The sequence below is a fragment of the Neoarius graeffei genome, chromosome 4 (assembly GCF_027579695.1).
Source record: "Neoarius graeffei isolate fNeoGra1 chromosome 4, fNeoGra1.pri, whole genome shotgun sequence".
Lineage (NCBI taxonomy): Eukaryota > Metazoa > Chordata > Actinopteri > Siluriformes > Ariidae > Neoarius > Neoarius graeffei.
In genome coordinates, this window is record NC_083572.1 from 4,789,593 (window position 1) to 4,808,448 (window position 18,856).

Below are 18,856 nucleotides of genomic sequence, written 5' to 3' on the forward strand. Positions count from 1 at the left end.
AAAATAAAATCTCTTTTCTACCTTTAGATTTTTTTAAAACAGATTCATTAATGGGACTTTATATGAACCACTCTTTATTTATTTATTTATTTATTTATTGACACATCTACTAAAAAAAAATCTACCTTTAGGGATTTTTAAATTCATGTTTATTAATGGAAGTTTATATGAATCACTGTATAGTTATTTATTTATTTATTTGTTTGTTTGTTTGTTTGTTTGTTTGTTGGCATACCTGTAATAAAATAAGAAAAAGTCTCTTTTGTACATTTAGGGTTTTTTAAAATTCATATTTATCAATGGGACTTTATATGAAGCACTGTTCTTTTATTTATTTGTTTGTTTGTTTGTTTGTTTGTTTGTTTAAAATACACTACCTATTTAAATAACAAAAGAAATACAGATTTAAAGTAAAGGCTTAAATAGTTTCAAAAAGCAAGTACAAATCACTGAGCTCTTATTAGTCAGTCACTGTAACTTTATTGTTCCCTGAACCTCACATACCTGTAATTATATTATTATAATTTTTCAACCAATTTCAATATCCTTTTATTATTATTTTTTTGCCAGTGCTCTCCATTCTCCATTCTCCAACACCTCCACCTCATCACTGAACCAATATCACAGGGGCTTTTTTTTTTTTTGGTTCTTTATCGCGATATAAACAGTAAAATCCTCCTCCTCAACCCTGTATTCTCTAGTCTCGTGCGTCAGAAGAACCCCCCCCCCCCTCCCCTTTCCTGAACCACGATTGGCCAAAACTGAGGATGTCGCATTCTGATTGGTTCATCCTCGTGTCTGTCAAACTCACGGCGTGTCGCGCGTTACTTCCTGGATTTAAGAAAGAGAAAGCGGCGGAACTGTTGCCTTCAGCTTCCTAACGAGCGCTTCTGTTATGCTTCAGCATTCCGTCTCAGAGTGAGTACAGCATGTGTTCTTTGGTTCTGATGTTTATATTCTTAAAAGTCTCAAGATTCCGGGTGACATCTTAAAGCAGAGAGAGAGAGAGAGAGATGGCATGATGACTATTTTCCATCCCTCTGAGCTGCTGTCACGCCTTACAGTTCATTATCATGTGTTTATAATGAGTTGTAATGAATTCTATTGTTATTCTGTTCAAAATAAAAGAGAAGATAGCTGCCCAAAGCTCTCTTTGGGTTCTTACCAAGAACATCACCATGCCTGATGCTGAGGTTTGCACTTACTGATCTCCCAGGAGAGGTTTCCCTTTCATAAACAAGTAAACATCTGAAAGTTCAAGTGCAGAAATAGCCCTGTTTATCCCAAGAGCATGCCTTACCCTTTGAGTAAGGGGTGCCAAAACTTTTAGACAAGACCAGAAATATTAAACATCTTGTCTAACATCATTAATGATCTCTGAATACTGTACTTGTCTAATTGACGTGTAACAGGGTGGAAAGTTCAATCTGGGCTTTTAATAACTCTGAGTAATGGGTACTGAACGGTACCCTAAACACGGTCAGTACCGTTATCTTTTCTACCTTTAAGGAACCGGTGAATATTTCACCTTGAAAAACAGATATTGTGTACGACTTCCTGAGCGAAAAAGAAAGGCACAGAAGCTTTTTTTCTGAAAGTGCACAAATCTAATTTTTTTAAAAATTGTCAAACAGGTTGAGTGTGCTACGAAATTCATGTAAATTGACGAAACAACAGTTTGGCCCGTCTATGAAGCAGTACCAGTCCAAAACAGGTTTACGGTCTCAGGAAACAGATATAAAACAGGTTTACACCCTGCAGCTGAGTAAATCTTTTGCTCTTGGAATTGCACAGCAAGTGAAAAATGTTCACGCTGAGCGATATGACAAAAATATTACATGGTGTATCAATATGTAAATAATATTGGCTGGGTTTTTTTCATGGTATATCAGATATTTTCATTCAGCTAGCATGATACTGAACGAGTCAAAGACGAGTGGCTGAATGGAATATATCTGATATACTATGAAAACAACAGCCATTATTATTATTATTATTATTATTATTATACACACTCTCTTCATATCAGCATTCTCGGAGGCCAACACTAGCTTACCTGTGACTCGGTGCTGTTAGAGCAGCAGTACAGTTACCTTCCAGCCAGTGTAGCATTAACAAAGGCCAGTGCTAGTACACTCCAGCTGATTATTATTATTATTATTATTCATTTCCCTGTGTGGGCGGCACGGTGGTGTAGTGGTTAGCGCTGTCGCCTCACAGCAAGAAGGTCCTGGGTTCGAGCCCCGGGGCCGGCGAGGGCCTTTCTGTGTGGAGTTTGCATGTTCTCCCCGTGTCCGCGTGGGTTTCCTCCGGGTGCTCCGGTTTCCCCCACAGTCCAAAGACATGCAGGTTAGGTTAACCGGTGACTCTAAATTGACCGTAGGTGTGAATGTGAGTGTGAATGGTTGTCTGTGTCTATGTGTCAGCCCTGTGATGACCTGGCGACTTGTCCAGGGTGTACCCCGCCTTTCGCCCGTAGTCAGCTGGGATAGGCTCCAGCTTGCCTGCGACCCTGTAGAAGGATAAAGCGGCTAGAGATAATGAGATGAGAGATGAGATGAGATTTCCCTGTGTAATTAACTTAGTTTCTTTTAAAATCAACATCGACAGCTACACACACCGGAGTGACCTGGCAGCCAAAATTCTCTAAAAATCTTCCGCATTTTTTATTTAATGAATAAGTTATTTAATGAAGCAAACCTGGCGGCCATGTTTGTTTGCAAATTGTCACAGTCACTCGCTTGCGCAGAAGTTTTACGTCTCTGACGTGTGACATCATGTTGTCTTGACAACGTGCAATATTGTAACAATATCGCACGCTCATTCTCCATTGTGTAGAGTGATGTAATACACATAGGATAAGCGATATGCTAACAATAATGCATGCTATCAGTCAATCCGCTAGAAGGGAACACAACACGTGTTTTTATTCCATGGAAAAAGTGGCTTGTGTGTAATATTTCAGGACATTTCTACAATACATGATATGTATCTTGATGTATAAGCTTTCTAACAAGTTGACAGAGAAATAATAGTGCATGAAAAAAAAACCGTAATAATAATTAGCTAATAAACCTTAGAGACACATTCACAAACAAAAGGTACCCAAGTTTATCAAAACAATTCATTGATTTCCTCACGAGCGATAGAGATTTATGTCACGGTTTTGGTTCTCCATGCCCCAGATGGAGCTCGAGTGGTGAGTGGCGTATTTTCCAGACAAACACTCGTGTCTATATCATATATCATCATATCAACAATCTCTAGGGGTCTACGGTCTACTACAGGGTCTGCAATTTTTAAAAAATATTTATGACCGAGTTGAATATATGTAAACGGGTCGAATCCAAATTCACTACGTCAAAATACAGATAAGTCAGCTGAGAAATAATGGCAATTTAAATAACAAGTTCTCCACATGCAGTATTTGAGACGTTATCTGTGGAAATTATTTTACTGTTAAAGGCGTTCCTGAGATCCGCTGGTCTAGAATTAGATAATCTAACTTCGAAAACATATAACATCCTGTATATTTGTGCTACAGTTGATATTACGACTCTCGATTATCTGTAACAGCTACACTAAACATCTAAACATCTTACCTTTAATAAAACTCCCGTTTGAAGAGGTACATATTCAATGTTACACTTGTGTCTTTTTTCTTTTTGTAATTCCCAGTAAAATGAAATAAAACATAAATAAAATAAATACTCTAAACCACTCCACATGTTCAAACACTTTAGACTGTTAGTACATGTGGAATAAGACTCATTCGTATGAAAAAGACAGTCACATGACGTGATGTTTATGTTCACAATGTTACAGCCGTGCGTAGAATGCATGATAACAAGTGGTTATAAAAATGATGTCTCTCACACACACACACAGAGATCAGTCACAGCGTGCATGAGAATGTACGAGCAGCAGCTGAATGGTCAAAAGTTTTCTATTTCTGTCATTCAGTCACGTCGGGGGTGTCTACTGAGAGATCTTTTAGTGAAAGAGATAAATATTAACTAGAGATTGGATGAGAAATGACGCACAGGCCATCTACACACGTCTACACACGTCTACACACATCTGCACACATATATCTCATCTAATTTTTGGAAATAAAACAGTTTGGAGATCCTGAGAGCTGCTATATCCAGTATATGTGTACAATTACTGGATACTTTTTCACTTTTCTTTTATTCTGTCCATCAGTACAAATGGACCACTCCTGAGTAACAGCATGCATTTTCCCCCTCAGTACAGAGTAATGTTTCTTGTAACTGAACTTTTTACTAAGGAGGATACTTAGAAATAACAAAGTGTTCCTCAAATGTTCCTCAGAGGGTTAAAGGTTATCTGTTCCATTTTTCAGGGTAAATTCACAGCGTGCATTAAGGAGGTCAACATAGGCGTGCACTTACTTTCATCCTGTCATGCTCCAGAGCTCTACTGTATACACTACACTAATGTATATTATACTGTATGGTATATTAGAGCTCTATTTATCCAGTATTCTACACTGTACCATACTGTACTGTATAATATCTATGGTGTACTATGGTATGGTGTATTACAGTGTACTGTAACATACTATACTATATCTCAGCCTTGGAGCATGATAGAACAAAACTACCGTATTTTCCGGACTATACGTCGCTCCAGAGTTTAAGTCGCATCAGCCAAAAAATGCATTATGAAGACGAAAAAAACATATATACGTCGCACCGGACTACAAGTCGCACTTTTTTGAAAGGTTATTCTATCCATAGAATCTGTGATTGTATCTGATAAGCGGCGCGTGGTTACTGCGCGACTGCATTGTTTATTTAATAAACGAACAGCTGAGCAGTGATAACGCGCCCTTTGCCCTGTAAGTAGCCTAGTCTGATTATTTTAAATACCTACTACTATCTTTAATACTATCACTATCGTTATTACTAATAGCCTATATTATTATTATAACTAATATTAGTAGCCTATTTGTTTAGTGTTCGGTTTTGATTTTGATATCTGTTGTTGAGTTCTCTCCTATGACATCCACAAAATCTATGCGAAAGGGGAAGAGGGAGGGGCATGGGGTGTATACTTCCGCTCAGTAGAACACCGGGTTTTTTGTAGCTGTTAGCTTGCGCTGTGGAAAAAATGGCAAAAAAACAAGAAAGCTTACTAAAATGTTTAAAATGAATTCTCCAACTTGTTTTGTAAACCCTTTATTTCTTAACTATTACTTGAATTGATTGCACTTATGTTTGCTGGCACTGCTTTTAATGAGCAGGAGAAAAACAGGGAGGGCTCGGAAAATGACTGCAGGTCGGAATCGAACCCGGGTCCCCGGATTTATGGTATGGCGCCTTATCCACCTGAGCCATGAAGTCCCGCTGGCACTGCTTTTAAATACCCTATGTAAATCCTTAAAATGAGTCATTCAACTCATGTCTTGTGTGATATGATCTCCAATGGTGAAATAAACCGGTTGTGATATGAGTACAGTCTGTTATTTTAGAAGATAAATTTAATATATAATTTAATATATAGCCTAATAAAAAATAAGATTTTATAACATAATATCACGACATATTACTGTCTGTAACTGTTTGTCACTAAAGCGTTTTCTAAGATCATAATGTCTGATATTATTATTATTTTTTTTACACACACAATAAGCGCGTGTGCGTAAAGTTATAGTAAACCACCCCCTGCCTTTTTTTTTTTTTGAGTCGCCGGACCCACCCACCTCCTGCGTTCCGGGACCTCCCACTTCACAAATTAAGCACTGCCTAAAATCATTACATAACTTATTTAAATAACTATAGGCCTATCATTAATAAACACAGGTCAATCAACTTTATCAAGCTGGCGACTTCACTCCAAATCAGCAAATCCATTGAATTCCTCATCCTCGGTGTCGCTTCTGAACAACTCTGCCTCCAGCGGCAGACGAAGCGCCGTTTCCTCTTCTTCTGCGTGGCTGTCGTCAGACTCGGCATCAGCTCCAGTTATTCCGTGGTGAAAAAAAAACATATATATGTCGCACCGGAGTATAAGTCGCATGGCCAGCCGAACCATGAAAAAAAGTGTGACTTATAGTCTGAAAAATACGGTACTTGCATTCTTGTGTTAGTCTTGACCTCCCTATCCACCTATTTTATGAACAATCCAGTATTATACTACATTATGCTATGCTACAGAGATGTTCACAAATAATAAAATTCAAGTCCAAATCAAGTCTCGAGTCTTTACCTTTGAGTCCAAGTCAAGTCTTGAGTCTTTACCTTTGAGTCCAAGTCAAGTCTTGAGTCTTTACCTTAGAGTCCAAATCAAGTCTTGAGTCTTTATCTTTGAGTCTGAATCAAGTTTTGAGTCTTTATCTTTGAGTCCAAGTAAAGTCATGAGTCTTTACCTTAGGGTCCAAATCAAATCTCGAGTATTTATCTTTGAGTCTGAATCAAGTTTTGAGTCTTTACCTTTGAGTCCAAGTCAAGTCTCGGGTCTTTACCTTTGAGTCCAAGTCAAGTCTCGAGTCTTAACATTTGAGTCCAAGTCAAGTCTCGAGTCTTTAGCTTCGAGTCCAAGTCAAGTCTTGAGTCTTTACCTTTGAGTCCAAGTCAAGACTCGAATTTTTATCTTTGAGTCTGAATCAAGTTTTGAGTCTTTATCTTTGAATCCAAGTCAAGTCTTGAATCTTTACCTTTGAGTCCAAGTCAAGTCTCGAGTCTTTACCTTTGAGTCCAAATCAAGTCTCAAGTCTTTACCTTTGAGTCCAAGTCAAGTATCGAGTCTTTACCTTTGAGTCCAAGTCAAGTCTCGAGTCTTTATCTTTGAATCCAAGTCAAGTCTTGAATCTTTACCTTTGAGTCCAAGTCAAGTCTCGAGTCTTTACCTTTGAGTCCAAATCAAGTCTCAAGTCTTTACCTTTGAGTCCAAGTCAAGTATCGAGTCTTTACCTTTGAGTCCAAGTCAAGTATCGAGTCTTTACCTTTGAGTCCAAGTCAAGTCTCGAGTCTTTACCTTCGAGTCCAAGTCAAGTCTCGAGTCTTTACCTTCGAGTCCAAGTCAAGTCTCGAGTCTTTACCTTCGAGTCCAAGTCAAGTCTCGAGTCTTTACCTTCGAGTCCAAGTCAAGTCTCGAGTCTTTACCTTCGAGTCCAAGTCAAGTCTCGAGTCTTTACCTTCGAGTCCAAGTCAAGTCTCGAGTCTTTACCTTCGAGTCCAAGTCAAGTCTCGAGTCTTTACCTTTGAGTCCAAGTCAAGTCTCGAGTCTTTACCTCAAGTCCAAGTCAAGTCTCGAGTCTTTACCTCAAGTCCAAGTCAAGTCTCCAGTCTTTACCTTCGAGTCCAAGTCAAGTCTCGAGTCTTTACCTTCGAGTCCAAGTCAAGTCTCGTGTCTTTACCTTTGAGTCCAAGTCAAGACTCGAATCTTTATCTTTGAGTCTGTATCAAGTTTTGAGTCTTAATCTTCGAATCCAAGTCAAGTCTCGAATCTTTATCTTTGAGTCCAAGTCATGTCTCGAGTCTTTACCCTTGAGTCCAAATCAAGATTCGAGTCTTTACCTTTGAGTCCAAGTAAAGTCTCGAGTCTTTACCTTCTAGTCCAAGTCAAGTATTGAGTCTTTACCATAGAGTCCAAGTTAAGTCTCAAGTCTTTACATTTGAGTCCAAGTAAAGTCTCGAGTCTTTACCTTCAAGTCCAAGTCAAGTCTCGAGTCTTTACCTTTGAGTCCAAGTCAAGTCTCGAGTCTTTATCTTTGAGTCTGAATCAGGTCTTCAGTCTTTACCTTCGAGTCCAAGTCAAGTCTCGAGTCTTTATCTTTGAGTCTGAATCAGGTCTTCAGTCTTTACCTTTGAGTCCAAGTCAAATTTCAAGTCTTTACCTGAGAGTCCAAGTCAAGTCTCGAGTCTTTACCTGAGAGTCCAAGTCGGGTCTTGAGTTTTTACCTTCAAGTCAAGTCTTGAGTCTTTACCTTAGAGTCCAAGTCAAGTCTTAAGTCTTTACCTTATGGTCCAAGTCAAGTCTTGAGTCTGTATCTAAGAGTCCAAGTCTCGAGTCTTTACCTGTGAGTTCAAGTCAAGTCTCGAGTCTTTACCTGTGAGTCCAAGTCAAGTCTCAAATCTTTCAACTTGAGTCTTTAAGTCAAGTCCGAAGTCAACATAATCGACATGAGGAGTATATCAAGTCAAGTCAAGTTTATTTGTATAGCACTTTTAACAATAAACATTGTCGCAAAGCAGCTTTACAGAATTTGAACGACTTAAAACAAGAGCTAATTTTGTCCCTAATCTATCCCCAATGAGCAAGCCTGTGGCGACGGTGGCAAGGAAAAACTCCCTCAGACGACATGATGAAGAAACCTTGAGAGGAACCAGACTCAAAAGGGAACCCATCCTCATTTGGGCAACAACAGACAGCATGACTATAACATTAACAGTTTTAACATGAAGACAGTTTCGTTGATGTTATAAACTCTTCATTGATGGAAACTTGAGGGCAAAACTGTTCATGACAACTGCAGTCCTAAAGTTAGCAAGTCAACTGTAGTCCTCAGCCATAAAAGCATTACTGTAAGAGTCCAGAGCGTCTTCCAGGTATAACCCTCAACTGTCCCCATGGGGCCGTCCTCCACAGGAGCGATGCGATATATATATATATATATATATATATATATATATATATATATATATATATGGGAACTTTAACTGTATAGTACACATAATGAAAGTGTATAAGAACAGTAAAGAACAGAATTGTTCACAGTAAAGGGAATAAAACCACAATAGATCATATATCAACAGTTGTGTCCAAGTTGCCACTCTGTTTTAGAAATATCACTTCTTTTCATCGAAGAAAAGGCCGAAAACTCCAACAGGTGTCTGTTGCCCAGAATTAATAAATGAAATAAAGCAACTACACTCTTTTGCTTGAGACTGAACCCAACAGGAACATGAAGTGAATCTTATTAACACATCTTGTATGTTTATTTTATTTTATAGGTTAGAAAAGTATAAAAAGAAATCCTGATTCTCTGACATTATATTTTCCAGGGACTAATGGCATTTCGGAAAGCAGTGAAAGGGACCCTGATAGGGGGCGGGGCCATAGCTACAGCCTTTGGCCTATCACAATTCATCGAATACAGAAGGAATCAGGTAAGTGTTTATGATGGAGGTGTGATAGCGTTGTATATTATAATGTATATGATAATATAAGCTCCCTGGACATAAAGTCACATTCAGCATTAGGTGCATTGGCTTTGTTATCCAACATTTTGTGCACCAGGATGAACGTAATTTAGCATAAAAGCAGATTTTTGTTAGCAGTTTGGACCAATTGGTAGGTCAGGCTCTGAGGTTTTGTTCAGTTTGTATTTGTGAGCAGCAGCAGGACGAGGAGGAGGAGGAGCAGGATCTCCAGGCAACTCGTTTTACTACAAGTCTGAGCTTAACCTTGGAATGTGTTGCTTCTCCACATTAACATTCCTCCACACTTACAAGAACCTGAAGTCAAGCAGCTCTGAATAAACTGAGCATTAGCATTAGTGTGGCAGCGGGGGCATGGTCAAGCGGCGGTCTGTGACCGGAGGGCGGAGTCAGGGAAGGTAAGTGCACCTGATGTTGATTAACGTGTGTTTGTGTGTCTTTCCCAGTGACCGCGCCCTATTGACCGCGCCCTATTTAAGGAGAGAGCGATGGCAGAGGAGGAGCTCTCTCCCCAACCAGACACCTGATGTGTGTGCACGTGTCTGTGTGTGTACGAGAGCGTGCAAGAGACAACTGAAGAGTGTCAAAATAAAAAAAAGAGTTACGAAACTCAGTTCTGGCCTGCCGTCTTCTGTGCTCCTCCCACTCCTACAAACTGCCACAGTGGTGCTGAAACCCGGGACCGGAGCACAGAAGACGGCAGGCCAGAACTGAGTTTCGTAACTCTTTTTTTTTAGTTTGACACTTTTCAGTTGTCTCTTGCACGCTCTCGTACACACACAGACACGCGCACACACATCAGGTGTCTGGTTGCGGAGAGAGCTCCTCCTCTGCTCTCGCTCTCTCCTTAAATAGGGCGCGGTCACTGGGAAAGACATACAAACACACGTTAATCAACATCAGGTGCAGTGATTCTGCCATTTACCTTCCCTGACTCCGCCCTCCGGTCACAGACCGACGCTTGACCACGCCCCCGCTGCCAGAATTAGTTATAATGTATTTATTAACACCCAAAGACTATCTTTCAGCATATCACATTAAACAGTGACGCAAATCATAGTGGATTGACTATATGTGAGGAATAAAACACCATGCTGTGGTGTTATCGGAAAATAATCAATGATCAAGCAGAGTTACTGTTACAACAACTACAACCCCGATTCCAAAAAAGTTGGGACAAAGTACAAATTGTAAATAAAAACAGAATGCAATGATGTGGAAGTTTCAAAATTCCATATTTTATTCAGAATAGAACATAGATGACATATCAAATGTTTAAACTGAGAAAATGTATCATTTAAAGAGAAAAATTAGGTGATTTTAAATTTCATGACAACAACACATCTCAAAAAAGTTGGGACAAGGCCATGTTTCCCACTGTGAGACATCCCCTTTTCTCTTTACAACAGTCTGTAAACGCCTGGGGACTGAGGAGACAAGTTGCTCAAGTTTAGGGATAGGAATGTTAACCCATTCTTGTCTAATGTAGGATTCTAGTTGCTCAACTGTCTTAGGTCTTTTTTGTCGTATCTTCCATTTTATGATGTGCCAAATGTTTTCTGTGGGTGAAAGATCTGGACTGCAGGCTGGCCAGTTCAGTACCCGGACCCTTCTTCTACGCAGCCATGATGCTGTAATTGATGCAGTATGTGGTTTGGCATTGTCATGTTGGAAAATGCAAGGTCTTCCCTGAAAGAGACGTCGTCTGGATGGGAGCATATGTTGCTCTAGAACCTGGATATGCTTTTCAGCATTGATGGTGTCTTTCCAGATGTGTAAGCTGCCCATGCCACACGCACTAATGCAACCCCATACCATCAGAGATGCAGGCTTCTGAACTGAGCACTGATAACAACTCGGGTCGTCCTTCTCCTCTTTAGTCCGAATGACATGGCGTCCCTGATTTCCATAAAGAACTTCACATTTTGATTCGTCTGACCACAGAACAGTTTTCCACTTTGCCACAGTCCATTTTAAATGAGCCTTGGCCCAGAGAAGACGTCTGCGCTTCTGGATCGTCTTTAGATACGGCTTCTTCTTTGAACTATAGAGTTTTAGCTGGCAACGGCGGATGGCACGGTGAATTGTGTTCACAGATAATGTTCTCTGGAAATATTCCTGAGCCCATTTTGTGATTTCCAATACAGAAGCATGCCTGTATGTGATGCAGTGCCGTCTAAGGGCCCGAAGATCACAGGCACCCAGTATGGTTTTCCGGCCTTGACCCTTACGCACAGAGATTCTTCCAGATTCTCTGAATCTTTTGATGATATTATGCACTGTAGATGATGATATGTTCAAACTCTTTGCAATTTTACACTGTCGAACTCCTTTCTGATATTGCTCCACTATTTGTCGGAGCAGAATTAGGGGGATTGGTGATCCTCTTCCCATCTTTACTTCTGAGAGCCGCTGCCACTCCAAGATGCTCTTTTTATACCCAGTCATGTTAATGACCTATTGCCAATTGACCTAATGAGTTGCAATTTGGTCCTCCAGCTGTTCCTTTTTTGTACCGTTAACTTTTCCAGCCTCTTATTGCCCCTGTCCCAACTTTTTTGAGATGTGTTGCTGTCATGAAATTTCAAATGAGCCAATATTTGGCATGAAATTTCAAAATGTCTCACTTTCGACATTTGATATGCTGTCTGTGTTCTATTGTGAATACAATATCAGTTTTTGAGATTTGTAAATTATTGCATTCCGTTTTTATTTACGATTTGTACTTTGTTCCAACTTTTTTGGAATCAGGGTTGTATAACAGCACGGACCTAAGGGTTTTATTCTTTACATACCACAGCAGTTTTACAACTTTTTTTACTTTTTATCCATTTATAGTAGCATTTAATGTTGCGGAATGTCCACAAAACAGGTTAGTTCCTGTTCTTATATACATTATTGACTGTTACCAATTTCTAACACTGGAGACTCCTTCCATAAATGTTCAACAAACATCTCATGATAGAAAACATCACGCTTACAAGCATGAACAGTTCCATGTGTTTAGGTTGAGAGTGTGCCAGAACCAAATGATAAGGTATGAGCACGAAGAACTGCTGACCCTCTGACCAATCAGAACCCAGAATTAAACAGTGCTCTGGTTGAATGATGAATTCAGTTCTAACCAGACAGCAGAAAATAAATGTAAACGCAAAACGTGCCTTCGAGATGCTTTGTGATCTGAGACAGGTGTGTGTTATTCTCCATAGCTCGCTCTTAACACCGTTGCCTTATCATCAGCTCATATTTGTCGAAGGAACACGGTACTTAAAGAACACCAAACAAATTGTTCCTCACTTGAATATGAAATCATGAACAATTTCATTCCCATTCAAGGCACCAGGGACCGCAGCTCTCATCACAGTGTACCTGTGTTTAGACTGGCAAGGGCCCTAGGGGGTGCAAGGTCTCATCTCGTCTGGATGCTGCGCTAAATAACTTAAGGTCAAGTAGATTAAGATAATCAACAAGGCCTTCGGAAACAAACGAAGGGGGGGGAAAAACAGGGCTTGCACACACTCTTAAAGACCAACGGGGGTCCTGATTTACTCTCTCATCAGCTATTCAAATCCACCACAAAGCGTTTTGTCCATTATCCTCCCGTGTTCAGAGCTCCGGATCAGACTCGGGGGAACGACAGAATTACGGCCTCTCAAGCATTCGGTTGCCAAGGAGCTGCATAATGTGGTCAACATGCAGTTAAATGAGAGAAAGAAAGAGAGCGAGAGAGTGGATTGACGAAAGAACCGTGTCAGATTTCACAAACTGAAGTGTTTCATGTTGTTTGAGGTAACTGAATCATGTTCCTGTTGCACGGAGAGAGTGTTCGCATGCTACTGTGGCGAGCATGGCTTTCATCACATCGGCGTATGATGGCTCCTGAAAGGAAATGAAAGTACAAGTCCTAGTATTTTTTCTTTAAAAAAAAAAATGGCAGCGCTGCTTTTTTCACATGTAGGTTCCTCCTGGATTGTTGTGTTCATCAGCTGTTTAGACGCTCAAACTCAAGCCTCAGTGTCAGACTGAAGTGACGTCACTATGTTTTTGAACGTTTGCTTTTCAGTGCACATGCAGAACCGGTCTTCTACATTTTCACCCAAGTCATGTGACTTGGACTCCAGTTAAGTTGATAGTAACTTTAGATTGGACTCAGGACTCAGAAAGACTGAGAATCTCTCACTTGGAAAGCGGAGCTGTGCGTCAGGGTTTAAATAAATGTCACTGACGGAGACGCAGGAAGCCTGCTGAACAAAACACTTGCTTCAGTCCACACAGTTCTGTACTTTTTTCTGGTTAATAATAAATATTCTTTAATAATATTACTATTATTTATGCTATTATTTATTGTTATGTTAAAAATAATATTTTCTTTTTTATGACTATATTTATTATTTTATTTATTTTTCAGGATAACTTTCTTGTTTTCTTTCTATAACGAGCTTTTTTATTTCTTAATTTCTTTATAACTACTTGTTGCTTATTTATTTATTTATTTATTTATTTATTTGATATGATAACGAGATTTACTTCTTTAACATGTAAAATACCTTCATTTATTTATTTATCATCACTTTATTTATTTATTAATTTGACATGAATTCTAGTTTCCTTCCTTCTTTCTTTCTGTGACAAGATGTATTTCTTTACAGTGTTAATTGGCTTTATTTATTTATTTGACATGATAACTAGATTTACTTTTGTTTTTAACATTAAAACAATTTTTATTCATTCATAACTCTATCTATCTATCTATCTATCTATCTATCTATCTATCTATCTATCTATCTATCTATCTATCTATCTATCTGACATATCTAGCTTGCTTTCTTTCTTTCTTTCTTTCTTTCTTTCTTTCTTTCTTTCTTTCTTTCTTTCTTTCTTTCTTTCAATAACTTTTTTTTCTTAATTTCTTTATAACTGCTTATTTCATCTATCTATCTATCTATCTATCTATCTATCTATCTATCTATCTATCTATCTATCTATCTATCTATCTATCTATCGTATTAATTAACTTTATTTATTTGACATAACTAGATTTACTTCTTTGTTTTTAACATTAAACCTATTTTCATTTATTCATTATAACTTTCTTTCTTTTGATAACTATTTCTTATTTTTTTATAACTGCTTATTTATTTATTTATTTATTTATTTATTTATTTATAGTATTAATTAACTTTACTGATTTATTTGACATGATAATTAGATTTATTTCTTTGTTTTTAACATTAAAACTATTTTTATTTATTCATTATAACTATTTATTTGACATGATTTCTTTCTTTCTTTCTTTCTATAACTGTTTTATTTCTTAATTTATTTTTAAAGTTGCTTATTTATTTATTTATTTATTTATTTATTTATAGTATTGATAAACTTTATTGATTTATTTGACATGATAACTAAATTTACTTATTTGCTGTCAACGTGTAAACTTTATTTATTTATCATAACTTTGTTTGTTTGTTTATTTATTTAATTTGTTTGACATGATAACTAATCCTTTCTTTCTTTCTTTCTTTCTTTCTTTCTTTCTCTTTCTTTCTTTCACTTCTTTAGTTATTTAACACAATAACAGTTTAGTTATTTCTTTATTCAGCATAATAAATACCTCTTTTTTTATTTATCCAGAATAACTAGCTTTATTTAATAGTGTATAATTTCTTTGTTCCTATATTAATTTATTTAATAATTTGATACATGTGCATCGACATTTCACCAAGTTGCGTCTCAAAGGCTCCACTGAGATGTTGGTTTTACTGACTGTGGGTGAAAAACACCATGCTGCGTTCACTTTCTATTCCCATTAACAAACTTTTTTTCCTGTTTTTGTTCTTGATGTTTATTTTTTTCTATCTGTTTATTCATTCATCTGCCTCCTGCATTCCCTCAACAACGCAGCCTAAATGGGTAAGCTGAAGAAAAGAAGAAAAGAACAGGAAAAAAAAGATTTTGATTTTTAAAAATGAATCTGCAATCATGCATGTGTCAGACACTAATCTTTGAGATTGTGATGTTAATTTGGGGTGTGTGTTTGTGTGTGTGTTTGTCTCCTCCATGGCAAGGGCACTGTCACACTCGCTGGCTATCTGGCTAAGTGTCGCTCGGCGGTGGCCGATTGCGTATTTGCATGAAACTCGTTGTTGCCTGTGTGTACTCGCAGGCGTGATTGCAGGACAGCCTCTCCTTTAATTGTCTGTGGATATTTTAAATAAAATGTCCGTCCTTGGAAACAGGCACTAATTATTGAATCTTGTTTTTACATGCTGTTACGGTCTAAATTGCAAATGTCTGGCTTCATTTGGTCATTTGCAAGTCAAATACACCCCGCAGGCTTTCGGAGGAAAGATTGATGTAATCATTTAAACCGAATGCTAACAACAAAATGAATAAAAACGTTCCATTATGACTAAATATCGCTCGATATCTCACTTTCCCGCATCGTGTCTTATCTTAATTTGAAATTTTCTCAGGTTTTTTTTTTTGTCTCCTTACTAAGGACACCATGAGACAAACACACGCTTGATCATCTTAAAAATATTGACTTTGAGAACTTGCTTTAGTCCTTCATATTTTATATCTATCACTTCTATTTGCACCTGGGAGAAAAAAAAAGAAACAACAGTGGCCATACAAACATATATAAACAAATGAATAAATTATAAAATTTAAAGCTTACACACACAACTAATTGCCCCAGGAGTCTGACTTAATCTAACAAGCTAGCTAATGCTATGAAAAAGCACAATAAGCTAACTAACATTAGCCTGTTATATTGTGTAACCCTTTAGCCAGGTTCACTAGCAAGCTAGCAAGTTATAGACTATTATATTGTATAAATAAGCAGCAAGAACCTCTGGCAAACGAGCTAATTAACCAATAAATCAGTAGCCAAGGTTTCTAGCCAGGCTAGCTAATAATAGTAAGCTATCGCTTCTATTGTGGAAACAAATAGCTTCGTTTTAAGCAAGCTAGCTTACATTAGGCTAGTTTTTACACCAACAGTCACTAGGCAAGGTTGCTAGCAAGCTAGCTAACAACTACATTGTGTCTAACAGTAGCTAGTGTCACTAACAAGACAGCTAACATTAGGCTAAATGAGTAGCTAATGCCACTTAGCAACTTAGCTAATGATTTTGGCTAACTAAAATATTGCAAAACCATTAGCCATGCTTGCTAGCAAGCTAGCAGACATTAGTCTGACTAGCCAAGGTTGCTAGCAAGTCAGCTAACATTATGCTAACTATTATATTGGCTAAATCAGTAGCCAAGCAAGCTAGATTTTTTTAGCAAGCTAGCTAACAATAGGCTTAGCCAGGTGGGAATTGATAATGATTAATGATTACATTTGGTGAAATTAGTATTATGTTTTGTTTTTATCTATTTTAGGGACGTATACAGTTGTTTTAGAAGAAGGATTAATTTTTCTCAGAGGTTTTGTGGATTTTTAATCATTTTAAAGATCCTTTTGGTCACATTTCACACTGAGTGTTTAATGTAACATGCTAACTAGCCTGAATATTGACCTGTTTAACATGTACTTCCTTTATCGATTTGTTTTATCACGGGGGAAAATCCTTAAATGATTAATATTGCATGCGAAAACTTTTTAATTCTGTTAATTTGCCACTTTTCAGTCATTTCAGTCCACATGTTTGTTGAGATGTTGCGTGTGAACATGATCAGGCTCGGCTGGCGTACATGGAGGCCGAAGGGCAGCTGAAGATGCCGTTTGAGGACAGACTGCCGACGCGTGAGGAACAGCTCGCCACGCTGCAGAACACGCCCGAATTCGACGTGTTGGTGGTGGGCGGCGGAGCTACCGGATCAGGATGCGCTTTAGACGCAGTCACACGCAGTGAGAGCAACTTTTTTTGTCTTTTCACTGAAACGAATAAATCAGAATGCGGGATTAGTCCATGTGCACGGGTCATAGAAATCTTAAAATATGGTCTCAGCGCGTCAGGGTAGCCATACTGAGAGAAAACATGTCTGTTTCAAGCGAGCCCTGGCCACAAAGGCAGCGATATAGTCACGCAACATAACAACATTCAGACAAATGACACTAGCATAGACTCACTGGCCACTTTATTAGAAACACCCATCCATGCATCCATCCACCTGCTGTTTTGTTCGATGCAGTTCTCTAATCAGACGATCGCTCGACAGCAGCACGGTGCGTAAAATCACGCAGATACAAATCAAGCGCTTCAGTACATGTTCACAATGTTCAAACATCAGAATGGGAAAAATTGTGATCTCACAGTGAAGTGTGACTTTGTTTCACTGTGGCATGGGTGTTGGTTTGAAAAGCAAAACACAAACATCGAGTGAATGAGTCAGCGACAGTCCTGTGGGCGGAAACAAACGCCTTGATGATAAGAGAGTTCAGAGATCAGAAAATGGACAGATTGGTTCGAGAGTTATTTATTTATTTATTTTCATCAGGAAGGATATAGTAACTCATATAATCACTCTTTACTACGGAAGCCGAGAGAGGCCCTTCATCTCATCTCATCTCATCTCATTATCTCTAGCCGCTTTATCCTGTTCTACAGGGTCGCAGGCAAGCTGGAGCCTATCCCAGCTGACTACGGGCGAAAGGCGGGGTACACCCTGGACAAGTCGCCAGGTCATCACAGGGCTGACACATAGACACAGACAACCATTCACACTCACATTCACACCTACGCTCAATTTAGAGTCACCAGTTAACCTAACCTGCATGTCTTTGGACTGTGGGGGAAACCGGAGCACCCGGAGGAAACCCATGCGGACACGGGGAGAACATGCAAACTCCGCACAGAAAGGCCCTCGCCGGCCACGGGGCTCGAACCCGGGCCTTCTTGCTGTGAGGCGGCAGCACTAACCACTACACCACCGTGCCACCCGAGGCCCTTCATATAATCCTTTTTTTTAATTCACCTTGTTATCCCGAGATAACGACATAATTAATTCAGGATCTCGAGAAAACAAAACCATTATTCCGAGATCTCAAGAAAACAAAACAATTATTTCATGATCTCGAGTAAACAGCTGAGAAATGGTTCATTCAGGTGCGCCAAGAGACTTGTGATATGCTGACTTTGGGGCTATTTCTCATTCTGTATAGACGCAACTTTGGTCATTAGAATGTCTGGAATAATCGATCACCTAATAAGGCAATATTTTGATCAGGGGTTGACTCGAGATCATGAAATAATTGTTTTGTTTTTTCGAGATCACGGAATAATTGTTTTGTTTTCTCGAGATCTCGAATTAGTTGTGTTGTTTTCTCGAGATCCTGAATTAATTATGTCGTTATCTCGGGATAACAAGGTGAATAAAAAAAGATTATATGAAGGGCCTCTCGCGGCTTCCGTACTTTACAACCGTGGTGAGCAGAAAAGCATCTCAGCATGCAGCAGAAAACAGAAGAACACATTAGGTTCCACTCCTGCAGCCAAGAACAGGGATCGTAGAATCAACAACAACAACAACAAGTTCCTGTTAAAGTGGCCGGTGTGTGTAAACAACACTGTAAATTGATTCAAAACAGGAGCAGTCATACAAATGAAACAATTCCATGATGCTTACTGTAGCTAGCTTAAAGTAAAATTGTTTAAAAATGATAATAATAGACATTAGTGGATTTAACCTGTAGGTTCGTTTGTGTTTTGTTTTTG

At 38.6% G+C, this 18,856-nt stretch overlaps 1 protein-coding gene across 4 annotated transcripts in view; it reads left to right on the forward strand.

The window, feature by feature from the left end:
- The first annotated feature begins 836 nt into the window (after window positions 1-836).
- gpd2 (glycerol-3-phosphate dehydrogenase 2 (mitochondrial)) overlaps window positions 837-18,856 on the forward strand; it is a 54,007-nt gene continuing 35,987 nt past the window's right edge. For all 4 annotated transcript variants that reach the window (XM_060918659.1, XM_060918660.1, XM_060918661.1 and 1 more), the window contains exons 1-3: window positions 837-918; window positions 9,033-9,137; window positions 16,878-17,049. In XM_060918659.1, coding sequence (XP_060774642.1) covers window positions 9,039-9,137; window positions 16,878-17,049 — 271 coding nt within the window. In that variant the 5' untranslated portion in view covers window positions 837-918; window positions 9,033-9,038. The remainder of the gene's footprint in view (window positions 919-9,032; window positions 9,138-16,877; window positions 17,050-18,856) is intronic.